Source organism: Cyprinus carpio, chromosome B16 (assembly GCF_018340385.1).
Source record: "Cyprinus carpio isolate SPL01 chromosome B16, ASM1834038v1, whole genome shotgun sequence".
Classification (NCBI taxonomy): domain Eukaryota; kingdom Metazoa; phylum Chordata; class Actinopteri; order Cypriniformes; family Cyprinidae; genus Cyprinus; species Cyprinus carpio.
Genome location: NC_056612.1, coordinates 23453467 through 23467017, shown reverse-complemented (window position 1 = coordinate 23467017; position 13551 = coordinate 23453467). Strand labels below are relative to the sequence as shown.

Below are 13551 nucleotides of genomic sequence, written 5' to 3'. Positions count from 1 at the left end.
ATGCTGTTCATAGACTTCAGTTCAGCATTCAACACAATCATCCCTCAACAGCTCATTCACAAACTGGTCGAGCTGGGGCTCAACACTTCGCTGTGCAACTGGCTGTTGGACTTTCTGACTGGAAGACCTCAGGCAGTACGTGTCGGCAGCAACACATCCAGCACCATCACACTGAACACTGGGGCCCCCCAAGGATGTGTGCTGAGCCCCCTCCTCTTCACTCTGCTGACCCACGACTGCACACCGTCACACAAACTCCAACTCTGCATTAAGTTTGCGGATGACACGACTGTGGTGGGTCTCATTAGCAACAGAGATGAGACAAACTACAGGAGCGAGGTGAGCCGCCTGGCCGGGTGGTGCAGTGACAACAATCTCTCTCTGAACGTGGAGAAGACGAAGGAGATTGTTGTGGACTTCAGGAGAGCGCACACTCAGCATGTTCCTCTGACCATCAACGGTGCGACTGGGGAGAGAGTGAGCAGCACCAAGTTCCTGGGTGTGCACATCACAGAGGACCTCTCCTGGACCGACAACACTGCAGCACTGGCCAAGAAATCACAGCAGCGTCTCTACTTCCTCCGCAAACTGAGGAGAGCCAGAGCCCCCCACCCCCCATCATGTACACCTTCTACAGAGGCACCATCGAGAGCATTCTGACCAGCTGCATCACTGTGTGGTATGGCGCCTGCAACGCGTCCTGCCGGAAGACTCTGCAACGCATAGTGAGAGCAGCTGAGAAGATCATTGGTGTCTCTCTCCTCTCTCCCCTCCCTCCAGGACATTTATGGAACCCGTCTCACTCGAAAAGCCCTCTGCATTGCAGGTGATCCCACTCACCCGTCACACAGCTTCTTCAGTCTGCTGCCATCAGGGAGGAAACTGCGAAGTCTCCAGATTTTTAGGCTCTACTGTTAGTGTTATCTGTATGCACCGGGGGTCTGAGAGTAACGCAATTTCGATTCTCTGTATGTATGTACTGTACATGTGGAAGAATTGACAATAAAGCAGACTTGACTTGACTTGACTTGACTTGACTTCATTGAGTGAGAGGGTTTGACTGACACTTCTCGAGCAGGACTTGCAACGCCCGCACGTGCATTCAAAGCAAAGCGATAAAGCGTAATTTTTAAAGGGACAGCCAACGAATTATAAAATCCGATTACAATATTTTCCGGCATCATCGGGGCCCTCCCCAAGCCCGGGGCCCTGGGCTTAAGCCCAGGTAAGCCCGTGCATTAATGCGGCCCAGCGTGCAGGTGCTCTCAAGTGATCGAATCAGTCCTCTTTTTGCCCTGTGCAGTCAACGACGGGACGGGGGAGGGCGTGGTGGGAAGGTGTTTTTTGGTTGTTGTTTTTTTTTCCACTTCTTAAACTATTGTGAATTTACATTAATTTAAATTAATAGTAGCCTACCCACCACTGCAAATCATCCTAGTGTACACACTAGTGATCCGCGGGTCGTCTCATTACCCGCGGGTCGGGTTGGGGCGAGTAAAGAAATTGTCACTTTATTTGCGGGGCGGGTCATTAAAAAAAACAAAACAAAAAAAAAAACATGTATGTTGCGTGCAATTCCCTATAGTCTATATTAAATATTTGGAATATCTATTTTCATATTTTATTAGGTTCTTTGATAAGGCTACAATAGGAAGGCCTACGTAGCAGCGTAACTTGCGTGATGTCCCCGATGCGCGGGTCGTCTCATAACCCGCGGACCCCACGTTGGGGCGGGTAAAGAAATTGTCACTTTATTTGCGGGGCGGGCCAAATAATTTCATAAAAGTGGGACCCGCGGGTTGGAAAAAAAAGCCGACCCGCGCACCACTAGTACACACAGATAATTCTCTGGAATCTTGACGGCAATATTCCGGTATCAACGCCCAAGCGTGAAAGTGAACGTAAACAGAAGTGAGAGGGAACATCACTTCTGTGGGCGTGGCAGCTGCGTCACTCTGCGTCAGTGAGGTGTGCTGCACTTTTGGACAAAGTTCTGCCTAAAACAAATCATTTTCTTACAATTACAATGTAAATTGTTGTATATGGTTGGATTAGTCTGATAAAGCTAGTGTTCATATTACCAGTATTCATATTATAGGCTGCAATCTAAACTTTGGACAATCCTGTATGAATTTGTTTTATCCAAAGACTCATACTTAAATTCTTGAAATTAATTAGACAAATACGCTGTGTTTATATATAATTAAATGAATAATTATGACTTTCATATCACAATTCTGATTTTATATCTCGCTATTTTGAGTGAAAAATCAATTCTGACTTATAGCTTATGTTACAATTCAGCCTGTATCCCTCAGAATTGACTTTATATCACTCAATTCAAATTATTATTTTTCAAAATTCACATTTTTTCATCTCGCACCTTGCAATTCTGACTTTTTTCCTTGGAATTTACTACCTTTTATACAAGTTTACATATTGCAATTCTAATATAAACTCAGAAGTGTGAGGAATAAGGTTGGAATTGAGTGTGTTCTCCAATTCAAAGACAGAACGTCTAAATTGCAAGATATAAGTTCACAATTCTGTAAAAAAAACAACAACAGGATGTTGGCTGGAATATAAATCCATTTTTTACATTTATTTATTTATTTATTTTTGGTTGCTACAGTTCCCCATAATTCTAATTTGTAAATTTAATAATTTTAATACCCTATTTATTATTCTAAAATGTGGAAAAGCATAATATTCATAATAATAATAAAAAATGAAATAGCTACATAAAAACATTTTGTCATTGTATCATTGTAAACATTGCTGTGTGCTGTGCAGAATGATTCATTTTTATAATTGTAAGATAACTTACAGTTATGTGTCCCATTTAAAAGGTCAATGTGGAAGGGTCAAAGGTCATAGCTCCATTTTGTCACCTTTGTGTATTCAGAGCTACTTCTGGAACTGAACGACTCTGAAAAACCTGCTTTATGTTGAAATTCTAATAGCAGAAGAGTATTTTGACTTTCTGAACTCACTGAACTGTTCTTTACGTCTGTGAGGTTGCTTGCTTGCACAATTTCCTCTCCTTCTAAGCACAGACTTTATGTCGTACTGAAAGTCCATTTAAAAATACTGTCAGTCCCTTGCATTGCTCTTCTTCTACCTTCAGTTCGAGGAAACATTTTTTTTTTCAATTGACTTTCATGCCTAAAAATAGCAACCTGGCCTGTTCTCATTGCAATTAAGCACGTACTTTACAATTGTGTCCACATCCCTTCTTATAACCACATACCTTTATCTGCCACCACGCTCACTCTCTAGCTCTGTTTCACAACCTATAGTGTACCTAGATATAATCATAGTTGTGCTTCTGAAACAAAACCGGTACAAAAAAATAGTTTGCATGATTACACTGCTTTCTGTAACTCCTTATATTAATTTTAACATACCATATTATAAGCGCAGCACTGCAAGAAACTTTCACAGGATCCATTCTATATTGCATTTTTTTTTTATCCAAACAAACTATAATACTCTGTAGTTTTCATTTTTAGTTGATGTTTACCAATGCAGCTAACTGTTAATAAATGGAACCTTACTGTAAAGTGTTACCAGTTAAGAAAATGACATTTGCCAGCCAAAAACAGGTTTCAAGATGTTTCTCATCCAACAGAGAAATTAGATATGCCAAGAGGAAATGCACTTACTGAATATAAAAAAGATATCATGATAGTATCATTACAATTCAGTTCCGTGCTGCTGTCAGAAGAAATGCCATTAGCAGTAAGTGTTTAGTAGTGGATACTGAGTAAGAGAGGACTTAACTGAGAGTGGTTTGAGGTTTTTTAGGCTTCCTTCCTGCTGCGCTCAAGAAGGTCAGATCAGAGGAAGTGAGATCCAGTCACTTGCTGTTTTGGTAGCTGATCAGAACAGGTCCTGTACCATAAAACATCTGTTAGGATGGCAGGATTGTTTAGGATCTGGATATTTAAGGTCCTCCTCTTGGGATCGATGGATCCATCTCAGGCCTCCCTGCGTCCTCGCATGTCATTCTCTCAGGGTAAGTGAAGCTCAGATTGAGAGACGATAGTGAGACATATTTTACTGGTGCAAAAACTCACACTTACAGATGTGCATGTTGAGAGCAAAGTATAGATAAATACAGATGTTCTAGTAGACATCCTTAAGCAAGAAACAGGATTTTATCAATCAGACTGCTGTTGATATCAGTCATTTGTAACCACATTTCCGTCAGAATGTGTTTCCAATATGAATAATTGAGAAATTAATTGTTTTCCAACCTGTGATGAAGTAGTTTGGTCCTCTGACTTTTATACAAATCTGCTCAACTTTGGTACAAGAAAATAATTCAGTATGTTTTATTCATGAATCACAAGCGAAATCTTTGCATTTGATTCACATGCAGTAAATTTAAACTCATTTCATAAATATGACCCATGTTGACCAAGATGACCAAATAGCACCGTCATGTTGGGCAAACACAGATTCTGTGTAAGTTTTGTAATCTTTCTTCTTTAAACGTGTGAGTTGTGGCTTTGTTAGTTTTTACCCATTACTGTTGTTCTGCAAATGCTTGATGGTCTAAATGCTGCTCGCTTGAAACCACCGCTGACCGATTATCTGCACCACATGCTCAAAGGCCTGCTGCTGCAGAGAAGCATGCTTAAGACTGTGGTTAGTTTTTGCTTTAGAGTATATCAGACATCAGTGAGGACAATTAGATCAATAAAAGCCCCATATAATATCAGGATTTTTTGACACTGTCAGGGGTTTTACGTATGACTAATATGTTTATTTATTTGGAAGAGGAACTACTTTGAAACTATTCTGACGTACACTTCCATTTAAAATAATCATTATTTTTAAGAAATTCATATTATTTGGCAAGGGTGCATTTAATTAATTAAAAGTCAGACATTGAAAATGTTGAAATAAATGCTGTTTTTTAACTTCAAATAATCTTGAAAATAGATTTCCGCATAAATATTATGCAGCACAATGGTTTTCAGTATTGATAATAATAAGAATTGTTACTTGAGGAGCAAATCAGCATATTTGAATGATTTCTGAAGGAATATGTGACACTATAATGTAATGGCTGCTGAAAATTTAGCCTTGTTAGCACAGTAATAAATTGCATTTTAAAATATATTAAAATACAAAACGCTTATTTTAAATTGTAGTAATATTTCTAAATATTACTGCTTTTACTGTATTTTTCATCAAATAAATGCAGCCGTGGTGAGCAAAAGAGGTTTCATTTGAAAACGTTGAAAAATAATTGCCTACTTTTAACGTTTGAATTGTACATATGTATAACGTGCACATTTAGAAACAAGACTCTTACATATATTAACATTAGGCTTAGTACACCACATTGAGGTTTCTCAGTGCCATGGCTTAGAAACATTTATGAAGCTGTTATGAACCTCAACCTCAAGTTAAAGCAATAAAAATAATCAGGGTTGTCATTTATCATCTAATATTAATGATGCATTCTCTAAGAGAGTTTGGTTGTCTAGACGACACAGCAAAATCATATAGTCGTATTTCTGTTTGTCTGTATGTGCAGTATTGCTAAACCTCAGCTCATGGGCCTTGCTTATTTCCTCAGATCAAAAAGAGGAAAAGAGTGTGAATGTTGTGGTTTCAGTGCTTAACTGTTAATATAATCGCTGTTTAAAGGTCAAAAGCAAATAAAGACGTTAAAAGACATTGGTGAAGAAAAATAATTTTATGTAAAATACATGTGCCAGTCTCTCAGAAATGTAATCTTATACTGGAGGGGTCGAGGTTTAACTGGTTGTTTTTTCTTCCACAGGAAGCTCAGAGCGTCTCTTGAGCATCTACCACAGCTCTGTTGTGAAGAACACCAGCTCTCTGCTGCTCAGCACTGATGCTGACACATTATTTGTTGGCGCTCAGGATGCTCTGCTCTCTCTGGATGTCAGTCAACCTGATAGTATTACACTCAAAGACAAGGTGAGAAAGATTGTGTAACCCTTCAGGTATATTGTGCTATATATTTCAGATTTCCACTCTCTAAACTTCTGTCATGAAGATCATCCTAGACTTGGAGGGGAAATTACATACAGTAATTACTGTTAAAAAAATTACATTTTTACAGTTGGAATGGGCAGCATCTCCACAAAATATGAAAACCTGTACAGTGGCCTCAAGAAAGGTATGTAGGCTACCGTTCCTAACATCTTCCTGGAACTTAGTTTTACTTTACATATTTACATATAGTAAATTTACTTTACTATATGTATCGGTCGATGACAAATTTCCAAGCTGATAAAAAGGATATATATATATATATATGTGTGTGTGTGTGTGTGTGTGTGTGTGTGTGTGTGTGTGTGTGTGTGTGTGTGTGTGTGTGTGTGTGTGTGTTAGTGCTGTCAAAGGATTAATCGCAATAAATTGCATCCAAAATAAATGTTTTGTTTACATTGTATATGTGTGTGTACTGTTTACATTTAATATGTATATATAAATACACACCCATGCATGTATATATCTACGTTTATATATTAAATATATTTATTTATTATATAAATTGTATTAATATAAATATATACAAGTAAATACATGTAAATATTTTATATATATATATATATATACTGTATGTGTGTGTATTTATATATGTATAATAAATATACACAGTACACACAGATATATTATGTAAATAAAAACTTTTATTTTGGATGCGATTAATCACGATTAACCATTTGACAGCACTAATTTTTGGATGCGATTAATCACGATTGTGTGTGTGTGTGTGTGTGTGTGTGTGTGTGTGTGTGATTGTGTGCTAGTGTGTGTGTGTGTAAAAGAAATGTTTCTTGAGCACCAAATCAGCATATTAGAATGCTTTCCTAATTATCACGTGATGCTGAAGACTGGAGTAATGGCTGATGAAAATTCAACTTTGCTATTACAGGAATAAATAACATTTTAAAATATATTTGAATAAAAAAAAAGTTATTTTAAATTATAACTATTTCTGTTTTTTACTGTATTTTTGATCAAATAACTCCTGCCTTGGTGGGCATTAGAGACTTTCAAAAACATACAAAAAAAATCTTATTATTCCAAACTAGCCCCACCAAAAAAAAAAAAAAAATTGAAATTGGAATTGAAAACACTCTTCCGACATTGAAAACATTTTCATCATGGAAAAGGTGCATTTTTTAAATGCATTGTATGCTTACTCTGTTTTTGACTAACATAGATAGACAAATTGAGACAAGTTGGAATCATGTGACCCTTATTGCCATTAATGTGATGGCAGATTTTTACAAGCTTCATATTTATTGTAACATACCTCTTATTATTTATTTTTATGCTCGTCCATTACAGGATTGTGGCAACTTCATTAGTATTCTACAGTTTTTCAACTCTACACACCTTTATGTCTGCGGGACAAATGCATATAAACCACAAGCCCTCATCATAGTAAGTTCAAATACATAAATTGCACAGATCGATAGTATTGAATGGATTGCTCTCTGCTCTAACATACTGACCTCCCTGTTTTAGCCAGCAAGTTCTCTGAGCGCTAGCAGAGAAACAAAGGATGCCAAAAACTGCTGTCCTTCTAGCTCCACCCAGAGGAACGCAGCGACTATTGTTGGTGAGAGGGCAGAAACACCTTTTGGAATGACCTCATCTAATCTAGTGCTCTCACACACTTAACTGTGACCTCTCTAACAGATGAAGAGCTGTATACAGCAACCAAAGTGGGCTACTTTGGGGACAAAGTGATATCTCGCTGTCACAGCAGAGGAACACGCAATAACTTGGAGCTTCAGAATGCACCAAAATTGCTACAGGGTTTGTATATTTTTGTCCCAAAATTAATGCTGCCATAATGATAACATATTCAAAGTTTGATCTTGATGGCCTAGTGGTTATATGGGCCTGTAACACGAGTTGCAGGATTGGATTCATGAAAAGGTCATAAATGAGTCGCTACTGTAACCTTGAGTGAATTTTCACACTTTTGTTTGTTTTTCTCTTAGAACCTGAATTCATAAGTTCAACACATGTCTCCAGTGAAGGAAAGATCCTGCTGTTCTTTACTGAGGTTGGGGACTTGACTGGAGACTTATTTCTGAACTCTTTTACTGTGTCTCGTGTGGCACAGGTCTGCACGGTGAGACTTTATTTTTCTCCTATTCTGAATCAGAATGAAGGAAGTTACAAAGACTGGATTATTTTTCAGCAAAAACTACAAGAACTACAAACACTGAAGTGACCTTTGTGTTCTGTTTAAAATAAATTACAGTAGTTATGGTCGCTAAATTATAGATTTCTGTGTAGCCTAACTTTACAGACTTCTCCTATATTTTGTACATGCAAATGTGGAGTGATTTGGGTGCGTTTTACTAGCAAATACTAATCCAGTCTTTCTGCTTATAAAAAGAACACTTAATCATAATTAATTTATATATATTGAGCTGATTTCAGAATACATATTGTTTTGATTTGCATTCTGAACGACTTGAAAGTCCTGCAGTGTGTATGCTTTACTCATTTGGTAGGCTATATGATGCCCAGTTTTTCTCTGTAAGCATTTACAAAGTCAGCAAGTATATGATGCCTAGTTCAGATTTGAAGTTGTGTGGTGTATTTCAGTCTTTAGAAGTTTTCAAAATAGTCATGCGCATGTAGAAGCCTACTGCATAAAAAGTTTATATAGGCAACTATGTGTCAGTGATGCTAATGCACTTTAACAGTATACTGTAAAAAATAATATATATATATATAGATATATTATATATATATATATATATATATATATAAAATATATATAATAAAAATAAAAATATGGCCAATAAGTTATGACGATTTTTTTTACATTACTTTAACTCATCAAAATAAGTTAAACAATTTTCAATTTTAATTTATAAGTTGTCCAATTCGATTTTTTGTTTAATGTAATTTAAGTTGAAATGACTTAAACAGCTTAGTTGTACTTAAAAATATAAGGCAGCGACTTTCAGACTTAACGGAAACAGAGCGTATTGTCAAATGTTAGGTATTTGAAATACATTGTGACTGCTTTTAGACAGTAATATATATATTTTAAATTCATATCAACCATAAATATTGCAAAAAAAGAGGATCAGATATTGTTAACTGACACTCAAGAATCTCTATTGATGAAGACTATACAAAATTCTAGATGTATAAATATAAAATTTAAAAAGCTTTTTAATTTTTGTAATTGTTTACAAAGGGCATTTTGAACAAACTTTAGTAGGCCTATATAAAGTGTATTGTTACTCACATCTGGGTCTAAAAGACCTGAATAGTACACAAAGGAAGTGGCTGTCTAGTTTTCATCAATTTTCATCAAAAAAGGCTCATCAATTTTTTTTATATTTTATATACCAGGATGACATCGGAGGAAGTCTTACCTTACAGAAGCGCTGGACATCCTTTGCTAAGTCTCAGCTGGTCTGCCAACAAGGGGATGAGCTCCAGTTCAACAAGCTGCAGGATATTGTAAAGTTGTCCCCAGCGAATGAAGAGTCTCCTGACAAAACCCTTTTCTACGGAGTCTTTACCTCACAATGGTGCCGATTATTTTAAAAGGGTCATATGATGCTTTTTTAAAGATCATTATTTTGTGTATTTGGTGTAACAGAATATGTTGACATGCTTTAATGTTCAAAAAACACATTCTTTTTCAAATACCGCATGGTGCATGGTCTTACTTTGATAAATAATATCTCTTTTGATTTGAGACTTTAGTCTTTGGAACTTTACAGATCTTCTTTATGCACCAAGAGCTTGTAACACTCCATATATTCATTGTTCTGAAAGTTCATGAGACATCTGTGTAAACATTTACTTCCCACTTCTCTCTGTCTCTTTTAGGGCAGCTTCATCTGGTCTGTCAGCAGTCTGTGCTTTCAGTCTAACAGATATTAAAGCAGCTTTTTCAGGGGATTACAAGACATTCGATTTGAATGGAAACCACTGGACACGTCAACCAAATGTAGATGGAAAACTCGGCAAGGTAACACAGACCAAGAGAGCCAATAGTATATATATATATATATATATATATATATATATATATAGTAGTGGCTGTATGATTATCACGATTATCACATCCACAAATATATATATATATATATATATATATATTATATATATATAGTATATACATTTATATATTTTATTCTTATAGTTTATATATATATAAATACTATATATATATATATCTTAAATATATACATGCATGTGTGTGTATATATATATATATTACATTTTAAATTATTTACAGTTGTATTAAAAGTGTATTAATAGATGTCATTTTTATTCAAGTATTAAAATAAAATTAAACTTATTTTTGCAATTCCATTTTGTGCCACAGATTATACAATACACTGTAAAAGTCAACATTTAATTATATTGGGAACCCAGATTTCTTAATTAGCGAAGTAAAGTCGATTCTAAATCAAACGTTTTGCAAAGTGACACAGTGTTTCTACTCCTCATGAAATCCTCTGCCAATGGTTTAATTATAGTGACAAATTAAACTGGGACCAGAGAACATATTTTAACATTCAGACAGTGATACACAGCAGCTTTAACCACTGTTTAACCAGATTTATTTGATATCTTCACAGTGTGGATTATTCAATGACAGTGACCGTGTGTTAAACATTGTAAAAAAGTGCTTCCTGACTGAAAAAGCTGTGCTTCCTGTGGGGAAGAAACTGATTTTCTCCTCAACAGAGCAGCGGTATAGCCGTCTAGCTGTTCAGAGAACTCAAGCTGCAAATGGACACAGCTACACCATCCTTTACCTGCTCACTGGTACACACATAATCAATGCAGATCATACTAATTTAGTTTATCATTTCTGTTTGTGTATGGCCTGATGTCCATTTCTGTTTTCTTCAGAATCTGGCTTTCTTCATAAAGTCGTACTGCTGGATAAAGGTCCTCATATCATTGAAGAAATTCAGATATTTAAGCAACCACAAACTGTGAAAAACATCCTTCTCTCTACCAGCAAGGTTTTTGTCTTTATCTTATTGTGAATGATTTGCATTTCATTTTTGAGACTAGTTTTTTGTTATAACTTGACCCTCCTGTAATACCAAACTAGGTCTTGGAACAGAGACATAATTTTTTAGATGTATAATGTGATCAGGTTTCAAGTAATGGTCTTTGTGAATTATAGGGTGTGCTGTTTATCGGCTCTTCTGAGGGTGTGTTCAGAGTGCCTGTATCCAACTGCTCAGCTTATCCAAACTGTGCAGAGTGTGTGCTGGCACGTGACCCGTTCTGTGGATGGGACTCAGAGACCAGAGCCTGTGCTTCTGTGTCCAGAATGGGGTCTAACCTGTGAGTTTTCTGTACCAATATCTGAAATTAAAGTTAATATCTTGGACAGTCATACTCATCACTAAATAAGCCAAAAAAAATGCCCAATTAAAAAGCAAAGGTCAGTCTGACCCAGTGTTATTTTTGTATTATTTATATACAATTGTAGTCATTTTTTATTATTATTTTGATTTAGTCAGTTAGTTGCCAGGGCATTGTTTCTATTTTTCATTTAAGTTTTTTTTTTTAATCTAATTTTATTTTATTTTATTTTATTTTATTTTACATGAAAACATTTTTTAAAAAGTTAATAGTTAGATTTTAGATATTTAATAGTTTTAGTATTAGCAAAAACCACACTGTTCTGACTGAGATGTAAAGTGGCACATTTTCTTTTCTTTTTTTGTTTTTTTTGTTTTTTTTTTGCTGTGATCTGAAATGGCAGATACCTCACTACTATTCCTATCTTTTTGTGTCTCAAACACAGACGGCAGGACGTGGAAAGCGGAAATGTCAGTGAACAGTGCACAGAGTTCAAAAATACTGCTGCTACAGGTAAACACGTTTTCTGTGTGACTTTGATATAACCAACCTCAGAGTGTTCTTTGCAACTACATGGTGTTTATTGGTGAAGTTGCCAGATTTTCAATTCATAATCACCAATAAGCAGTGGAAGTTTCTTGCTTAATGTAAAATTCTAGTACGAAATGTTTTCAGATATTTGTAAAAAGTAAATTTTGCCAAAATTGACTCACCATCAGGCCATCCAAGAAGTAGATGAGTTTGTTTCTTCATCAGAAGAGATTTGGAGTATTAAATCACTTGCTCATTAATGGATACTCTGGAGTGAATGGGTGCCATTATTATGGGCTGGTGTTTTAGTTTAAAGTTTTAAAATGCCTTAATAATGGATTTGTTTTATACGAGCTTGCAGCTTTTGACTTTACCAGATGTTAACTGATAGACTGGAGTTGTGTGGACTAGATTACTTTATCAGCTGTTTGAACTCTCTTTCTGACGGCACCCATTCACTGCAGTGGATCCATTGGTGAGCAAATGATGTAATCTCCAAATCTGTTCTGATGATAAAACAAACTTATCTACATCTCAGATGAGTACATTTTTGGGTGAACTACTCTATTTTGAGTTTAGTTGCACTGAATGTGTAACTGTAATATTTGATAAAACTGATACCTTTGTCTTTTTCCAGTGACACGGATTGCCCAGTTAAATGAGATTGTGGTTCTACAATGTCACTCAAGGTCGAGACTGGCCAAGGTGACTTGGAGGTTTTTAAACAACAGCATTGTTCCTCAGTTTCCGTACATGCAGTGGGCAGGCAGCAGTCTTGTTTTCACCGCCACTCCAGAGACCGTGAACACCTACCGCTGCATGTCTGAGGAACTGGGCTTCAAGCAAACCATCGCCACCTTCGCTGTAACTCTCCCTGTCATGCCTCGTTCTTTCCCTCCTTCATCACATCAGCAGCCTGACGTCACCCTGGACTCTGATGAGGGCACAAAAACAGAGCCCATTCCTGATTACTACACAACACTTAAGGTCGATGAATCTGAACCTACAAAAGGGAAAAAGAAAGATGCATTTATGACACCAGACAGGACCAGTGAGAAAAAAGCCGGGACTAATCATCCATCTACTAAAAACATGAACACTGCAGGAAAAGACGGTGTTTGCATTGCACAGAAGAGTTACTATACTGGAATGATTATTTTTTGCCTCTTGTTTTTCATTTGTCTTTTTGTATTCATTGCTTTTGTGGTCCTTTGGAGGCGCAGCATGAGGTGCAACAAAACCACCCCTCAGAAACAACCTAAAGACAAGGAATCAGACAATATCTGGCAAACAGAACTGGAAGAACAGAGAAGCTGAGCCCGAAAACCAGCAGGATCTATATTTGTAGATTAAACAAACTAAAGAATAATTCTTGACCCTTATTTAGTTTGAAAAATAATGTCATCACTAGAATGTTACCCATATGTATTTATAATCATTTGATTTTATTTATAATTTATGAGTTTAGGTAATCATGTTTGTTTTGTTAAAACCCTTTTTTTCAGTCAATGCTGAAATCCAAATTAAGAGTTTTTTTAGGATTTTAAGTGAAGACAGCCCTGCATCATGAAAAAAATGGCTTGTTTGCAAAAAAGGCGTATTACATAATTTGATGATGCCAAGTTAAAAAAAAAAAACTTGTTTTTT

The 13551-nt window shown here is 36.2% G+C and overlaps 1 protein-coding gene across 2 annotated transcripts in view; it reads left to right on the top strand.

The window, feature by feature from the left end:
• Positions 1-13551, top strand: part of LOC109088974 (semaphorin-4A) — a 23613-nt gene extending 10062 nt beyond the window's left edge. Inside the window, exons 1-14 of one of the 2 annotated variants that reach the window (XM_042741567.1) lie at positions 3841-4018; positions 5801-5961; positions 6107-6163; positions 7345-7440; positions 7525-7618; positions 7699-7818; positions 8007-8140; positions 9385-9566; positions 9871-10012; positions 10629-10818; positions 10906-11021; positions 11189-11352; positions 11819-11886; positions 12542-13551. In XM_042741567.1, the coding sequence (XP_042597501.1) occupies positions 3919-4018; positions 5801-5961; positions 6107-6163; positions 7345-7440; positions 7525-7618; positions 7699-7818; positions 8007-8140; positions 9385-9566; positions 9871-10012; positions 10629-10818; positions 10906-11021; positions 11189-11352; positions 11819-11886; positions 12542-13221 (2304 nt within the window). In that variant the 5' untranslated portion in view covers positions 3841-3918 and the 3' untranslated portion in view covers positions 13222-13551. Of the gene's footprint in view, positions 1-3840; positions 4019-5800; positions 5962-6106; positions 6164-7344; positions 7441-7524; positions 7619-7698; positions 7819-8006; positions 8141-9384; positions 9567-9870; positions 10013-10628; positions 10819-10905; positions 11022-11188; positions 11353-11818; positions 11887-12541 lie in introns of those variants that run through there. The other variant, XM_042741568.1, reaches the window with a different exon arrangement.